Here is a 16228-nt window from a genome sequence, read left to right as displayed (position 1 = left end):
AACCATTTTCAAATCAGTTTATTGACCCTCTACCGCAGAAAAGGAAACAACTGATGGAAGTCACATGAAATGTCACTTCTCCTGAGAGAACATGACAAGGTGTCCACAAATATCATCCATTCCATTTTAGGCTTGTTAGGACCTTTTTAATGCCTGCTGGAATGAAATGTAACGCCAAATTTGCAAATGAAAAAAATAAAGCGAAAATCAAACGTGTGAGTGACTGGGCTTTTTACACACGGGGAAAACAGAGATATGCCAAGAAAACCAACGTATTGAGATCTTTAAAGCTAAGTTAAAGACATAAATTGCTTTACTTAACTGGTGGAATCCTTTCAAAGTCATGTGTTCACAAAACATTACTGAAGACGTTTTAAAAAAACAAGAGCTCGACCAAACTTAAAGGAGCTAAATTTACTTTTAAAATCAATAAATCTTTACCGTATTTATTTTGAGACTGTTGTGTATGGTACTGTAACATGAACAAACAAGCATTTTACTGTGTGTGCCACTGGGCCCCATTTGCTTCAAAATGTTAGGCATTGTTTCCAGCTCCAAACAGGGGGAGGAGGAGGAGGAGGAGGAGGAAGGCGCTGAATTTCCAGCACAAAAAATCTAAAGCTTTCAGTGTGACAGCAGCAACGCCTACTTCGCCACAAGAAGCAACAGGGTTTCATTTTAATTTTGAAAGACATACTGACATTAAAATGATATATGTATTATATTTAAAGGGATAGTTTGTCCATTTTGAAGAATTTGATAATAAAGCAGTGGAAAATTAGAGTGTTGATCCCCCAGCATTCTACAGAAATGATGGTCCCCCACAGTAAAGCTTTCTTTCCAGGGCCACTAATACACCACATTAACATGACCGAGATGCTCCAAAAATAGTTGGATTAGCCAATTCCCTGGTTTATGTGTGGTAATTAATCTCTTTGTGACAATAATGGAAAATGCTGATGGCCAGCACAAACACACTAATGCAGATAATGAGCCTATTTGAAGTAGGAGGCTTAAACATTCCCATGTTCCTCTCCGTAGCTTAGAATATTCCCCTCATCCCGTGAAAAACCATCAAACCCAAATCCTTCTATACATGCACTGAAATTGAGGAAGTCTGTAGTCTGTCTGTGTGTGTGTGTGTGTGTGTGTGTGTGTGTGTGTGTATGTGTATGGGTGTGTGTGTGTACTGTCTTTCATAACTTCACTGTATGCCAAGGACAATGAAATATAGTCAGCTCGCAGCTAAACTAATAAAAGTAAATGGCTAAGAAAAGATGGAATTTGCATTTTACTGTGCCTAAGGGGGAACGGCACTCGGAACAAAGTGAATGTGTGTGTGTGTGCTTTGTCTAAAAACGGGAGATCCACCTTTGGCATCGAGTTCTGGCATTAATGTCGCTGTGCAACATGATTTTCCCTCCCTGCTACCAATGCAACATTTTTCCCACGGCAAAATAACATGTTAGTCCGAGCCAAACTGAGGTCAGTCAGTCAAAAAGCACTCTCACTGCAGCTCACTGATCCTTTCGTGTTCAGTTTTAGCTGCCACCACTGCACCTAATCTATGCTGAAAAATATTCTTTTGGCCAGCTAGTACTTTAGTTAGCAGAAATGTTTTCTGTTTGAGTGTGTGTGTGTGTGTGTAACAGGGTTGTTATTTATTGATCTGCACAGTGCTAACAAAACTTATGTCTCATCTTATACTGAGTAATGCGTCCTTGGCCCGTGTGTGATGTTCAAATGTGTGTGACTGCAAGCGAGCAAAGCAGGGGTGTTGGATTTATGGACAAGATGATTCCACATAATGAGGAAATCTCCTCATTTGCTGCTCCGTGCTCCCCTGGGCTGCTAATCCACTATATTGGATTTCTATCCCTCCATTCACTTCCATAGCGCAGCAAGACAGGCTGTAACTTTTGTGTTGACATGTCGTCTCCATGAATAATTACTCATTTAGACACAAGGAAATTTGAAATTTTGCGATAGTCGGCTACATGCTAACACTTTAACATATAGAGGACTCCATGCTAACACATTCGGAGAGTTGTGGCCACTTATCAATAATATTAAAAAACATTTATTTAAAAAAACGAAGACGAACAACTGAAAACTATTGTTTTTTGTATACATATTTTTTTTCCCCCAGTTTTTCCTAGGAGACGCTGACATAATCTGCTGTGATTGGCTGAGCCTGCTGGTCAATAACAGTCAGGCCGCTGCAAGGGCCGGAAACTGCAAAAAGAGAAGCAAATCCAACCACAAATAAGACGTGGATGTGGATGTTGAGGTGGATGGGCTGATTAATGTCGATGAGAGCGAGCAATTTAAGAATTCACTTGTACCGTGAAATAGCTTTATTTGTAAGATCAAGTTAGTTTATCTGTGTTCAAGAACGATGCCTTGGTGCCTCCTTGCGGCACAAATAAAAAACTATTGAATCTGAGCAAAGATCTGGTTAAACTACTGACAACTTGATAAAAATATTGATCATTATCGCCAATCTTGTGCCAAAATGTCTTTTTTTTTTTTTTTCAAACATATGTTCACAGAGTAGGCCACTAGCATTATAAACAGAGTGTACACAAATAAAATATGGCATAGAAACTGGTATGAAAGAGGTGACAATTAAACACATATATACAAATAAACACAACACACACACCCTACAGGGACTACAAGTTTAGCGGGTCATAAGAGTGCAGTAAATGGGGGGAATTAAACAATCCAACAGGCAATTCCAAAAGTCCACGTAGAGAAGTATGAATGAAAGAATGAAAAACCATGAATCCCAGCATCATGGGAAGGGTGTGCAAAAAAACAGCTGCTGAACCTACTCAAACAATAAAAGCAATTACATGAAGGCAATAGTGGACGATACAAAAACTCAGCAAAAGGATGCCAAGTGTGCTGGCACTCACCTGGATGACTCCTTCCATCATGCTCACCATCTTGTTGACGATGGCGATGACCTTGTGCGTCCTCTCCGATGGCGACATGTCGGGGCGGTAGGTGGGCGCCAGCACGAAGCGGCAGGCCATGTACAGGACGTAGGTGGGAGACAGCTTAAAGTGAACCGTGGAGCTGTTGGTGTAGTTGATGATGGCCGACAGAAAGGCATCCTCCGCTGGACACACACACACACACACACACATAATTACCACTACTGCTGCTGCTTACACTTGTACAACTACAGTAAGTACAAAATTCAGTATTAACAAAACCGTCATGCTCGCTCAATTAATCAAAATGACATTGGACTTAGTTCTGGTTAGGGAGTTCCCATAAACAACAAGCAATTAACTCTTTCAAACCAGAGCAATTTCTTTCACAAACATGAGAAAAAAGGGGACTATCACGAAATGACCCAAAAACCCCAAAATAACCCCAAAATAAGTTCCCCCCCCCCTAAAAATTATCATTAAACTACCAACAAAAAAAGACAAAAAAAGACAATTAGAAAATTTGCAAAAATAAATAAATTAAAAATAAAAATATACATAATAAAATACATTATATATTATAACAATAAAAATGAATAGATAAAATTATGAGAAAATTACAAGAAAATTACTTCAAAAGATGCCAAAATTTGCAAAAATAAATAAATTAAAAATAAAAATATACATAATAAAATACATTAAGTATTATAACAATAAAAATGAATAGAGAAAATTATGAGAAAATTACAAGAAAATTACTTCAAAAGATGCCAACAGATATTACAAAAAAAAAAAAAAAAAAAAAAAAGAAATTCCCCCCAAAAATTAAAAATAAGTTCATTTTCTTAAGAGGTTGAGATAAAACCTTTCGAGTATGCCCATAGGCTTCTTTTGATTGTTGTAAGAGCCATACAGTACATGGCTGCTCCCACTGTATTATGGGAATGGATCTCTCCAATCTACAACAAATCCAGACCCTCCACTAGCTGGGAAAACAGATGAGCTCACACTATGACAAATATACACATGCACACACACCCACACACACACACTCACCAAGGAAATACAGAGTCTGAAAACCCACTGCTACTAATGTCAACAAACAAGGGTGTAAGAAAGGCAGTGCAAACAACTAGAGCAGCTCAGAGCAACAAAGACAGAGAGAGAGAGGGAGAGAGAGAGAGAGAGAGAGAGAGAGAGAGAGAGAGAGAGAGAGAGAGAGAGAGAGAGAGAGAGAGAGAGAGAGAGAGAGAGAGAGAGAGAGAGAGAGGGAGGGACCTCTCATGTTTCTGAGAGCCAAATCTAAGACCTTCAAGACCTTAACGGTACCAGGAACTGAATCTAAGACCAACTGAACAGCCGAAACAAATGCACAAAGCCAGCAAAACCAGACTACTACCCATTGAACATCATCAAAGCTGTGGAACTATAAATGAGCAGTTAAAAAAACAGACACTAAGAAATGAAATATTTAAGTGCAAGATGTCCAAATTGTATTCTGAAATTATATTCATTATTTTATTAACTCTGTTCTGTATTAGTCTCAGAGTGCACATGCATGTGGTCTGTAATTAGCTCTGTTCCAGGGCGTTACTTTCAGTGGTTAGCCTGTTGCACACAAAGTGCGGTCACTGTGCACAGCGCTGTCACTGGTGTCTTCTATTCACTTGCACCAGGAAATGTACACATGCCAAATTTGCCATTTTCCCACTTTTACTGGAAGATATTCATTCCACACCACTGCTGTGTATGCAGTGGAGCCAGGAGGTTCAGTCCACCGCATGATAACAACACCAGAGTTGAAACAAGGGCCAATTGCTTCTAGCCATGGGTCGGCTCATTAACACAGCATGGGGGAGGGAGGGAGAGAGACAGTGAGAGAGAGACTAGCACTTACAGTTGTCTCTGAACTCGATGCTGGCTGGCAAAGTCAACTCTGCTGCTGAACTATCCTGAGACCTGTAAGTAAAAATAACACTGTGAGGAGGAGGAGGAAGAGAATGGGGAGGAGGGTGAGGAAGATGAAAAGGAGTGTGTGTGTGTGTGTGTGTGTGTGTGTGTGTGTGTGTGTGTGTGTGTGTGTGTGTCTGACCTGCCGTCCTGCTGCTCTCCTCTGATCATGGGTTTGACCATGCCTCTCTCCATCTCCAGCTTCCCTGAGCTCTGCACACATACACACACACACACACACACGTACATACACACAACATACATGAGACCAATGACTGTAACAGTGCGATCTTTGACGAAGTTCCAGAGGGTCCACAACAAAGAGAACTGAGAATTTGACTGTAATTTCACTCAATGTAAATCTGTCCCAAAAGACAAAATGTATTTGAAGCATTGTAATTCAAGGGTTCACCATCACAATTATCTCCCAGCGTACAGTGTAAACTACATTCAGTCCAAGGAAATTACAGCAACATTAGGAATATATTACATACAAGAACTTGGCTTGTTACAAACTGCCGAGGTGTGTGTTACCTTAGAACCCCTGAAATCCACATCATTACGGCAGCAGATTATGTAAACAACTAGATACTCATATAGAAAACCTTCTATAAGATGCAGGCTTGATCATGGTCATCAAAAAAAAAAAAAGAGAGAGAGAGAGAGACAAATATGCCAAAAATAGATTTAAAAAAAAATACCCTCCTGACCTCAGGTCTGAAAGGATCTAATTATCAGTTTGCAAGAGGCACAAAGGTGCAAACCACTGGATAATAAAGAACAAAAAGAAGAAATATGTAGCTAAAATTAGCTGAATGTTACCTTCATGTATCTGCACACTATGTCTTTTCTACCACCCACATTTGAGAGGGGAAAAAAGAACCGACATATGAACAAATTTTAATTTTGACATTAAGTTCAGTTCAGTTACTAAAAGAAAATGTGAAAAATTATTCAGTAATAAAACCTAGTGTTCATCAACAAGAACCAACTAAGACTAACAAAATACAAATAGCAGATCAGATCAAAACTGGCTGACAACAAGGCAGATGTAATGCACAGCAGGAATGCAAACGTGTGTGTGTGTGTTACCTTGCTGGTGGGCAGGGCAGCTCCACTGTGGATGTCTCCGTGAAGATCGAAGGTGGTTTCTGGTACGCTGCTGCAGCAGAGACACAGAAACACAGGAGATTTAAATAAGGAGCGATGTCTTCCAAAGCTCACCGTTCACTACCAAGGAGGAGAGCTCAGACTTAATCCACACACAGACACACACGCAAACTCTCTGCTCATCGTCAGAGAGCAGAGAGCTGGATCGGATGCAATGAATGAATGACTCACTTATACACACACACACTCGCACAGTTTGCTTTACACATGCACAATTGCATAACAGTGCACTCAGACAGAGCCAGTAGTTATGACAGCGCACTATATGCTGCACTGTGTGTGTATGCGAGTTAGAGAGTAAGCGAACTTGTGGCAGCTTTTCACATAGCCTGTGACAGGAGGGAATCAATGTCAGACCAACACACACACACACACAACCCATTCGTGCTCTCCCCTGGAGGCTTGTGTGAGTTCATGTAAATGTCCGTCATTGACTGGAGGCTTTTGTCCCGTTCACATGAGTTAGCAGCCGCAAAACAGACCAAACACCGGCAGCTGGAAGACTGTAAACACTGCCTGCATTTCCACACACTCAAAATGTGACGAGAGATTTGGGGAAAATAAATCATTTCTGTGAGTTTGACTGACTGATCTGTCCAGTGCATATGCCAACACTTCACCATACAATACGATACATAAAGCTGGGAAATACAAACTATTCTAGGTCAGAAAACAAAAGCTTGCAGCAGTCATAAGGCTGACTGGGTTAACATTGTAATGATGACTCTAAACTTTCAATGGAACTCTCTTCCTGCCAATAAACAAAGAAGGCACATTTGTTTTCAGATATAAATCTAAATGCCACAGAGCTAAAACAGGTACCAACTTTGGGCTGTGCAAAGGTTGACCTCCTTACCTGAAAAAGGCATTCAGAGGCTTTAATTTGACTGATTGATAACGTAAGCACATCACATTGGCAGGGGAATTTCCACCAGTGACAGATCCAGTCAAGCACCAACCCCTGATGTATTTGTCCAGTTCCACCTTTTCAACACATCATACTCAAATTAATTCTGATACCAAGGTACATGGGTGATGAAATATGTTTTAGTTCTAGTTCTAAACTGTTTGTCACCAATATATCTTCTGCCACAGATTAGACACTGCATCTGCAAATGCACGTTGTGAAATGAACACTTGGGAACACACAGTGCAAACCAGCTGCATTTGGGTACGCACACTACCCGATTCCAAATGCCACATAACATGGACATTTTTCCAAAGTGTCACATCTGACAGTATGACAGCTCAGCCACAACAAATGTGAAGGTGGAGCATTCTTCTATCCAGACGTCGTCTATGATGTTCCTTCTCGTACATTCATCAAATTGGCCCTTGCGAGTGTTTGTTCAGATTCGTGTGGTTAATCAATTCACACTAAAGGAGGACATCAACACCAGATTAAAATACTGGTGATGGTCGCCGCTAAACTGAGAGGAAAGAGATTAAACTTCTGAACCCTCATACACTACAAGATCATCTGTCCTACTGCCAAAAGCTAGCACTGAATTGCTTTGAACTTATAAATCAGCGGCAAAGCCAAACTGTGGCTGTAATCGGCCTAAACGCTGTAGCAGTACGCAAGAATATTATTAAATTTAGATGGTGCCAGTCAAATTATTCTCTGACAAATTCAATTTTAAGTCAATCAATCAATGGATAAATGAATCTGAATCTAACTCAGAAACACCATGAATCCACAACAGCTGGCAACTGAACTGTGAAAACTTGCGGATACACCACAAAGCAATAGCCTTTTTTTCACAGCAGCCATTCTGACATGAAATAGCAGGGTAAACACAGCTATTATGAATATCATTAATGAGGCTACTGTTCCATTTAGCTTTAGTAGAGCGCGGGTCCTGGTGTTGTTCATACTGGCTTACTGGAAAGGCTCTGGTCCTTTCCCAATTACATGCTACAGTCCAATCGGTTCAACGTCAATTCCAAAATATCAGTTTGCAGGCTTAAACCCGCCAAGAGTCAACTGCTTAACACCACAGTTAAAAATATGGGGCTTTTGAGAGCATCTTTCCGTTACCTCCTTTCAGCTACTTCCAGCCTCAGATCCTTGCATGGAGAAGTGTTCTGTCTGGGGAGGAGTTTGTGTAACGTGGACCCAAATAACTTCAGAGAAAAATACCGTCCGTCCAAGAAGAATTCCAGAAAGCCCAGCGGTGAGGTGAGGGACACCCAACTTCACAGAACAAATTACTGGCCTTGTGAACCTGCACAGCTACCAACAATGGATGTTAACAACACTGGACTGACTTGAATTAGGTGCTCTTTCTACCACAATATCCCTGGGAGAGACTCATTCCAGGTAAACAGAAGGGGTAGGAAAATCTCACAAACAGAACAAAATAAAACCATTTGGCACAGATTTCGTGTTGAGTGTGTTGGGCAGGGCAGTGGAACGCAAACCATCCAGACCCGCAGCTTTCAACGTCATGGGGTGTATCCCGAAATGAAGCTCAGCCTACCTGTACAAAACAAGTGGTGTTTTCATTTTATATTTGCCTCTTATTCCAAACAAATCAGGAAGGTAAAACCCAGTGAACTTATGAGTCGGCCACCTATTTTCATTAAGAGTAAGATGTTAGATTATATGAAACATGAGGGATGTGTCGCGGTTTGGAATGAAAGCCTTCCGCCTGCTGCTGCCAGAACAGAACAGAACAAGCCAGAGACAAACTGTCCAGACAACATTTCCTCTTCTTCCTCCCTGCTTGTCATCCCTCTCTCTCTCTGCTGTATAATCCAGAGCGTGGTTAGTAGTAAATCTGGATTAGAGCTTTCTGCACTGACAGGAAGTGAAGTCAATAAATAAATCACAAGGAACAATCAGATTGATGAAAGCAGAGAGGTAACCCAGCGGCGGCCAGAACGTCCCCCGGTCACATTCATGTGTCAGCCAGACTCACTAACTGTGTTTTGGAACCTAACCTACACATCAACTGAGGTAAAAGTAGAAAGCATGCCGTTTACATTAAGAGTGACAGAGTTCCAGACACAAGTACGAACTTATAAAACAACTGAAAATGTCCATACCCATTATTCAATAACATTATTAAAATGATGGCATGGATTAAGGTGGTTATTTTTAAGAATGTTAGCCCGGGTGAAGTCCAATTAAATGGCAGGAGGCTAACAGTTAGCATTTGGAGCATCCAGCCAGTATCCAGCACTCAGTAACAATGAGAGGAAGATAGCACCACTACTGTCCTACACAACAGCTGGGGGGAAGAGAAACAATGTCAAATGGGTGAACTATCCCTTTAAGTGCAATATTTCAGTCAAAACATGCTTATGTAAGTGTTAATTTAGGAAGAACATAACACAAGTTTACTCATTACTTCCACCCTTTGTTTTTAAGTACTAGAAAATACTAAGTGACACACTCAGAATGGATTCTGGTAATGGAAAGTTACTTACACACCTCCCCCTCTCTCTTTCTCTCTTTCTCTCTTTCTGTCAGTTGTCCACTGTGTTGGCTCCTGGCTGGACCAGTAAAACCTCTGTAACTTGTCCTTCATGCATCCCTTACCCGCTCACACACTCCTTTCTCCTCTCATCTGGCACTCGTGTGTGTGTGTGTGTGTGTGTGAAAGAGAGAAAGAGAGAGAGAGAGCGCTCGAGAGGCCACACCCCATACCACGTTGATGAGATTAGAGGGCTGTGTCTGCCTGGTAAAAACCAGAGACCTCCTCTCTTCTCCTTCATTCCAGCATCCATCCATCTCTAAACCTCATCTCCCCTCCTCCTCGTCCTCCTCCCTCCCTTCATCTCTCCCTCTGCCTGCCAACCCCAAACTCCTTCCTCTCCACCCACCATCTACAAAAACCTTTTTTTTTTTTTTTTTTTTTTTTTTTTTTTGGGTTCAGTAACTTTAAATGACAGTATGTGGAGAGTGAGCGGGACAGAGTGACATACTAAGAGGAAGAGGAGCAGTAAAAGTTTAGCTAAACAACACAATTTTAGAAAAAAAATGTATAAAAGAATGTGGGCAATAATTAATGAGATGAGGGGCTGAGGTTATTTTGCCCTGTTATGAAAAGACATTTTTCTTTGTGTTCATTATGGAACTGTCTTGGAGCTGTACTTGTCAAATAAACTCAAAGTGGTGATATTAAAACACAATGTTTTGTAACAATGTTTTGTCAATTAGCCCTTTGTAACATGAGCAAATTCACTTCATTTCTTCCATGGGAAAAAAGGCAAAGAGTAGATCAGTCAAATAATTCCCAGAACATTAGCCAAAAAAAAAACAAAAAAAAAAAAACACCAGATCAGATTTCTAGCTAATTTGCTTCTTCCTTGTTTTTAAAAGAAATTAAGTGAATTTGCTCATGTTTCAAAGGGTTATGAAACTGCAGACACCCTGAAGAAGAGCAGGACTCCTGGCATGTGGCAATAGTGTTTGATGTTGTTGCTTTCCATTGCTGTCACAGACACACACACACACACACGCATCTCACCCTGACTTGTGGCGGCTCCTCATCATGGCCGTCGGCTCTCTCTTCCCTCCCTGGTCGAACGCCGGGTCCACAAACTTGAAGACGTGGGCGGAGCCAAACTGGAGGGTGGAGCCAGAGCGCAGTACCGTCGTCTCTGTCACGCGCTGTCCGTCCACAAAGGTGTCGGCGTCTGGGCCACGGGGTGTCACGGTGACCAGACCGTCGCTGTGCATCAGGTTACAGTGGTGGGGCAGGATCCCTGGACCGAGCAACTGCACACGAGAAAATGAACATCAGTAAAAAAAGCAGCTGCGGCACAACTACAGACACGGCAGAGTGTGTGAACCTGGGGCTGGTGCTCTGCTCCTAACTCATCCCGGTGTGTTTGAGTGATGTAGCTGTGGACTTAGTTACCTGGATGGCTCCATCCTCTGTGCAGTCAGAGCCAACCTCAGTGATGCTGTGCTGCAGCCGGTAAAGCTTTGGTTTGTCTCGCGAGTCAGACCCATCTGCACACACACACACACACACACACACACACCACACACACAGGCGCACACACATACACATACACACAGTCAATAGTGTGCAGAGCTCAGGTCAAGTCTAGATAAAAGCATGTATACACATTTATTGACTCAGACGCATACAGCTGACGGGATAACTATAAGCTCAATTTGATTCAGTTCAACAAGAATCAGTACCAGATGGATTGTATTGCATAGATATGTTTATTAGGCAGAAAAAAAAAAGTTTGTAGGGGACCCGAGCTGCGATTATTGATCATTAGTAAAGAGGAGTTTAGTAAAAGCAAAGCAGCACATTAGTTCACAGAAGAGGAAGGGGGAAACACTGGCTTTTCAGCAAAATTCAAACAAAACTGAATCGCTAGCACTGAACCGCAATCTGAAAATAACATCAAAAATCCATTTATTTAATAGAACAAGGCTATTGAGACAACTTATGTTTCTGGTAAACAGTTGTGGTGGTCAACTACGTGATGGGAACATGTCGTGATTGCTCCATGCTAACACTTCAGCATACTTTCTGTTTATAAAGTTTGAGTTTATGTAGGTGGTGCTGGTTACTTTGTTCAGCAATGGTGACTATCACTGCTCAGGAAAACTACATCATTATTATTATTATTTTTTATTTTATTTTTTTTGCTATATAAACTGAAAATTTTTCACTATTAGAACCTACCTGACACCAGTTGTTTTGAACATCAAATGTAAAAGCTTTCAATGAATCACACTTATGATTGAATCATTACTTTGTTGTATTAACTGTATTAAAATGTCACAAATAACCACTTTACATGTTGCCTTTGGCAAAACCTAACCCTGATCCTAACCAATACACTATGTGCACTTTATTTCTAGAGGCAAGTCTCCCTGGTTGCGCTGGACTTTACTCCAACACTGCCACTTTATTTTGTTTTTCAGGCTTACTTTTGGGGTCAAACTAACCTTACGCTTAATTCAAATTGGCATTAAAGAGGAATTTGACTGTTAAATCTAACTTGCAGAAACCTGTAGTTCCCCCTTAAGCAAAGTAAGTGAGGATAATGAATTGAATTTCAATCAATCACTTTGTCTAAAGTCTTGATTGGTGAATCTACAGTGACCCTGATGAGGAAACCTGTGAATACCAATCGGCAACAGAGGACGAGCCAAAGAGATTTATTTGCATAAAAATGTCGCTACTTTAAATCTAGATTCAGCGAGGGGACTGTCTTTCATCACTGTAGCCAACCTGGGCCTGGCTCCCTGTATCCCACCCCGCCCACTCCTCCCACCCAGCCCATCAGCCACTGCAACAGACAGAGAGGAGGTGTGGTGGGTTTTTTTACCTTCATGGTGCCGATAGGCGTAGTAGGCATAGTGATTCCCTCGCCCTAGGCAGACAGGCAGGCAGGTGTGGAGGTAGAAGAACACATGCACAAGGCCCCACGCATACACACACGCGCACACACACCATGCCACATGAAGGTGGGAAAGAAAAACAAACACACATAGCAAAGGGTGAAAATGCGGCGAGGAAGAAAAATGCAGCATACCTTGTTACCCCATTCGCCACATGCGGGCATACACACATACACACACCGAGTTTAAATCATAGTGACGGCAGTCCGCTGACAACACATTTCCTTAAACATAAGCTAAGCTGAAAGTAATGTGGACATTTGTTCAACTATTGGCCTGTACATGATACCTTTTGCACTGTAAAGCCATTCAAAGTCACTCGTCAGCCTCCTCTTTGGTCGCATTTCAAATGACAGTTTGAGTTTCAGTATGTTCTACGTACTGAGGCTCATAACATTTCTCTGCAGGTTTTCATTTGAACATTTATCCAATTTTAGCCCTAATTAGAATATAAGAGTTCTGCACAGGCAACATAGTCATCCGAAAGTAAGACATGAACCTGTTGGCTCAAATCACACTGCACTGAGAATGTAAACAAAGCTTGCTAGAAATGGCTCAGTACAGTCCACAACCAGTATAAAGCCGGAACATAAGGTCAAAATAGACCCAACATCAGGATGTCAAGTACCATAAAAACATAGGGTTGATATAAATTTGGGAGACAAACACAGACCTGCAACTTTTTGATTTACTTGGAAATTTGTTTTTGAGCCTCAGTTTAAGAAACATATAGTGAACAGGAAAAAGACTGAAACTGAAAAGGTCAACATTTAAAATGCAACTACAAAAGCAGCTGTTTTGAGTGCGTGGCTTTACATCTCAAAAAATAACATGTACGGGCCAATGTTTAAGAAACTTCTATATTCCTTTAAACATCACCCTAACCTTGACAAAATCACCAGAGACTAACCCTTAATTTGAAAACAAACCCTTCACCAGTCCTAACCCTAAACTAACTTAAATGCTTACCTTTATCTAATCCTAGTCCTTAATCTTTCCATAACTGTTGACCAAGTCTTAACCTAAATTAGACCCTTGTAGAGGTGAGACCTGTCCAAAATGTCACCAGCCTGACAGTCTAAAACTCAAGCTGGTTCTCAAAAGGATACAAGAACACTCACACACACACATACAGACACACACACATAAACAGCACCCCAAAATTCAGGGGATCCACCATGTCAGATTTCCATCAGGACTGTTTTCCCCCAGCCAGTGAGCTGCCAGCCTGACAGTAGATGAAGCAGCAGACGGGTTAGTACAGTCCTGGGCAAGATCACACCAAAACTTTTTCAGCACCACAGCTTGAACTAATGTGGTGCTGGGCAGCATTTCAGATTACTAACAGGTCAAGTTATGAAACAAAGAGGCAAGAGACAAAGAGAAAGCAGGATCAGTGGCAAGAATAAAGCTGTTAGGTCAGGATAATGTCACATTCAGAGGAACCCAGAGAGCACACTTTGCAAGGTTGGATGATACCATTTTTTTAAATATCACAATTTTGTCTCTATGTAGTATTGGAATATATGACTTAAATGCCTGGTTTATTCCATTGCAGATGCCAATGCCTGCTATGTCCTTCACAATGAGAATAGAAATCTAGCAAATCAAAATTAGCCTGGATTAAAGCAATATGACTAACACCGCATTGAATTATGGTTTACAAAATTTGCTCTTACAAAACAAGATGTATGAACAAGTTTTTTTCAGAAAAACTGTAAATTACCTCATTTCTGGATACCGCCCAACCCTAGCATATAGCTGAGGCTTTTGAGAAGGAAATATACCCACTCTTGCCTCAGAGAAGCCCGGAACACCACAGAGCAAAGAGTGACTTGGAGAATGCAGTCTATAAAGGTGCAGTTTGGTGCAGCTTTATAAAGCTTCACTGGGAAAACACAGAGAGGCTTTGTGCTTTACACAGCTTTAAACTTCCCTTTGTGAAGGTGCCAGGTAGTATGGCTTAGACCAGGATAAGATATGTTCCGGACGCTTCCAAGATGCAGAGTGGAGCTACTCTCTGGGTTGTTGAATGGAAGACGAGGAGAAGCTAACATGTCATCCATACACAAAAATGCAGCTACATCTGGGAGCTGGCTTCAGTGTGGATGTCAGTCACCAAAAAGCTCCTGCAGTGGCTTTCAGAAACTGAGAAAATCATTCAGACTGGAGAGCTCAGCACAGCTCCAGCGGTGGAACAGCTGGAAGCCATGTTGTGGCCGCATGCAACTCACTCACCTTGGTAGTGAAAGGAGGTAGGCTGACCCCTAATCGACCCTAACTGCCGCTCAGTATAGCTACAGAGCCTCCTACTGGTCACTGCATGCCAATACACTAATGCAGACTCCTGTCTAGGGACTGAAACTTCGTGGCATGTTGCACTTTTGGCCACACCCTGTCAGTGGTGTCACAGTGAGAACCTCAGAGATGGGGAGGCAATGAGACGGTTCATTCACCAAGTACTTCCATCAGCATTTTGGAAAAATTAAGGAAACCTCAGCACGGAAACATAATCAGGTTGAACAGATTTTTCCTTCTACCAACAGAGGTCCACGACATTTATTTGTTTGTGCAACACCTTTGAAGATCTTTTTCAAAAACAACTTTTAACATCTTCTGGGTCCCATTTGATAATGTAGGCTGATGGGTTTTAAACATTTTGGTGCAACTCAAACTAGAGTTCTCAAGCTCAGCCGGAACCCAACATTTGGGCGTATTGAATTTATATGAAGTTACAGAGTTCTGCCCGCAGTATGAATAGCCAACATTAGTTTTGTACATGAGGTCTACTATGTGCAGCAGCTGCCTGGCTGAGGACATCACCTCTCATTCAATCTGACCTTTGAACTGTATATTGTGCACCTCTTCTCTCCACCTGAACCCTTTCTGAGGACCTTGTCCTTGACATCAGATGAAAAATGCTCTCTGACATCACTGATTAGGTGTGGCAAGAGGTGCAACATGCCTGAAAGTTTCAACCTCTAGAGAGCAGTAGCAGATGTTTTCGGCCAGGTGTGATTTAGTGTATATTTAGTTTAACACTGGGGTATTTTCGCCATCTTTTGAGAATTTTTTATGATGAACTGTGACATTTACATGAAAGAAAATTGTGAGGGGGAAAAAACAGGTAAATTATTATCCAGGGTTCCCCTAGACACTTTGAGACATTCAGTCATTTTTTATGAGCCACTGGCTGCTGATTGGTTGGTAGTTTTAGTGGTCCGGCCCTTAAAAATGGCTGCTACTCCACAGGGCCTGCTGAAGCATAAGCGATGCAAATTTCAGATTGTAAATCACTGGCTGACTTTGGATGAGGCCCAGTTGCTCCAAAACAACTGAGGCCTCGGATTGGCTTGTTTTTCTGGTGACATCATATGGAGAACATAGTTAAAGAGCAAAGTACCACCATCTTTAAATCTCATCTATATAGTGTCCCAGCCTGTAACATATGCTGCCTTCAAATGGCGTCGGGTGTACCACCACAAGAATCCATATGAACACCACCCTCTTGTGGAATTCACGACTTCGGAAAAGGAAATTTTCTTAAAGCTCAGAGTTCACGAGTCATGAGCACGACTTCCCATGTCAAACCGCAAGCTCACAAGTTCCTTTTGAAGGAAGCAGTATGTACCAAAACTAGGTACATACTACTACTACCACAACTACTGTTGCTGCTGCATCTACAACTATTGTTATAATTTTCTGCAACTACAAACAGATGGGAACATATACAGTGACGGTTTTTGTACTTTGTGTGTTTGTGTGTGTTGTGTGGCCGAGTCCT

The 16228-nt window shown here is 41.6% G+C and overlaps 1 protein-coding gene across 9 annotated transcripts in view; it reads right to left on the bottom strand.

Moving 5' to 3' along the window:
* afdna (afadin, adherens junction formation factor a) overlaps positions 1 to 16228 on the bottom strand; it is a 112108-nt gene that overhangs the window by 57560 nt on the left and 38320 nt on the right. For 7 of the 9 annotated variants that reach the window (XM_030046602.1, XM_030046604.1, XM_030046603.1 and 4 more), the window contains exons 9-15: positions 12372 to 12416; positions 10934 to 11028; positions 10541 to 10791; positions 5985 to 6054; positions 5035 to 5105; positions 4840 to 4901; positions 2922 to 3127 (exon numbers count right to left, since the gene is read on the bottom strand). In XM_030046602.1, coding sequence (XP_029902462.1) covers positions 2922 to 3127; positions 4840 to 4901; positions 5035 to 5105; positions 5985 to 6054; positions 10541 to 10791; positions 10934 to 11028; positions 12372 to 12416 — 800 coding nt within the window. The remainder of the gene's footprint in view (positions 1 to 2921; positions 3128 to 4839; positions 4902 to 5034; positions 5106 to 5984; positions 6055 to 10540; positions 10792 to 10933; positions 11029 to 12371; positions 12417 to 16228) is intronic. The other 2 variants (XM_030046607.1, XM_030046608.1) reach the window with 1 other exon arrangement.

This window comes from Myripristis murdjan, chromosome 24 (genome assembly GCF_902150065.1).
Source record: "Myripristis murdjan chromosome 24, fMyrMur1.1, whole genome shotgun sequence".
NCBI lineage: Eukaryota > Metazoa > Chordata > Actinopteri > Holocentriformes > Holocentridae > Myripristis > Myripristis murdjan.
The sequence above is the reverse complement of the archived record's forward strand: the minus strand, read 5'-3'. Positions and strand labels throughout refer to the sequence as shown.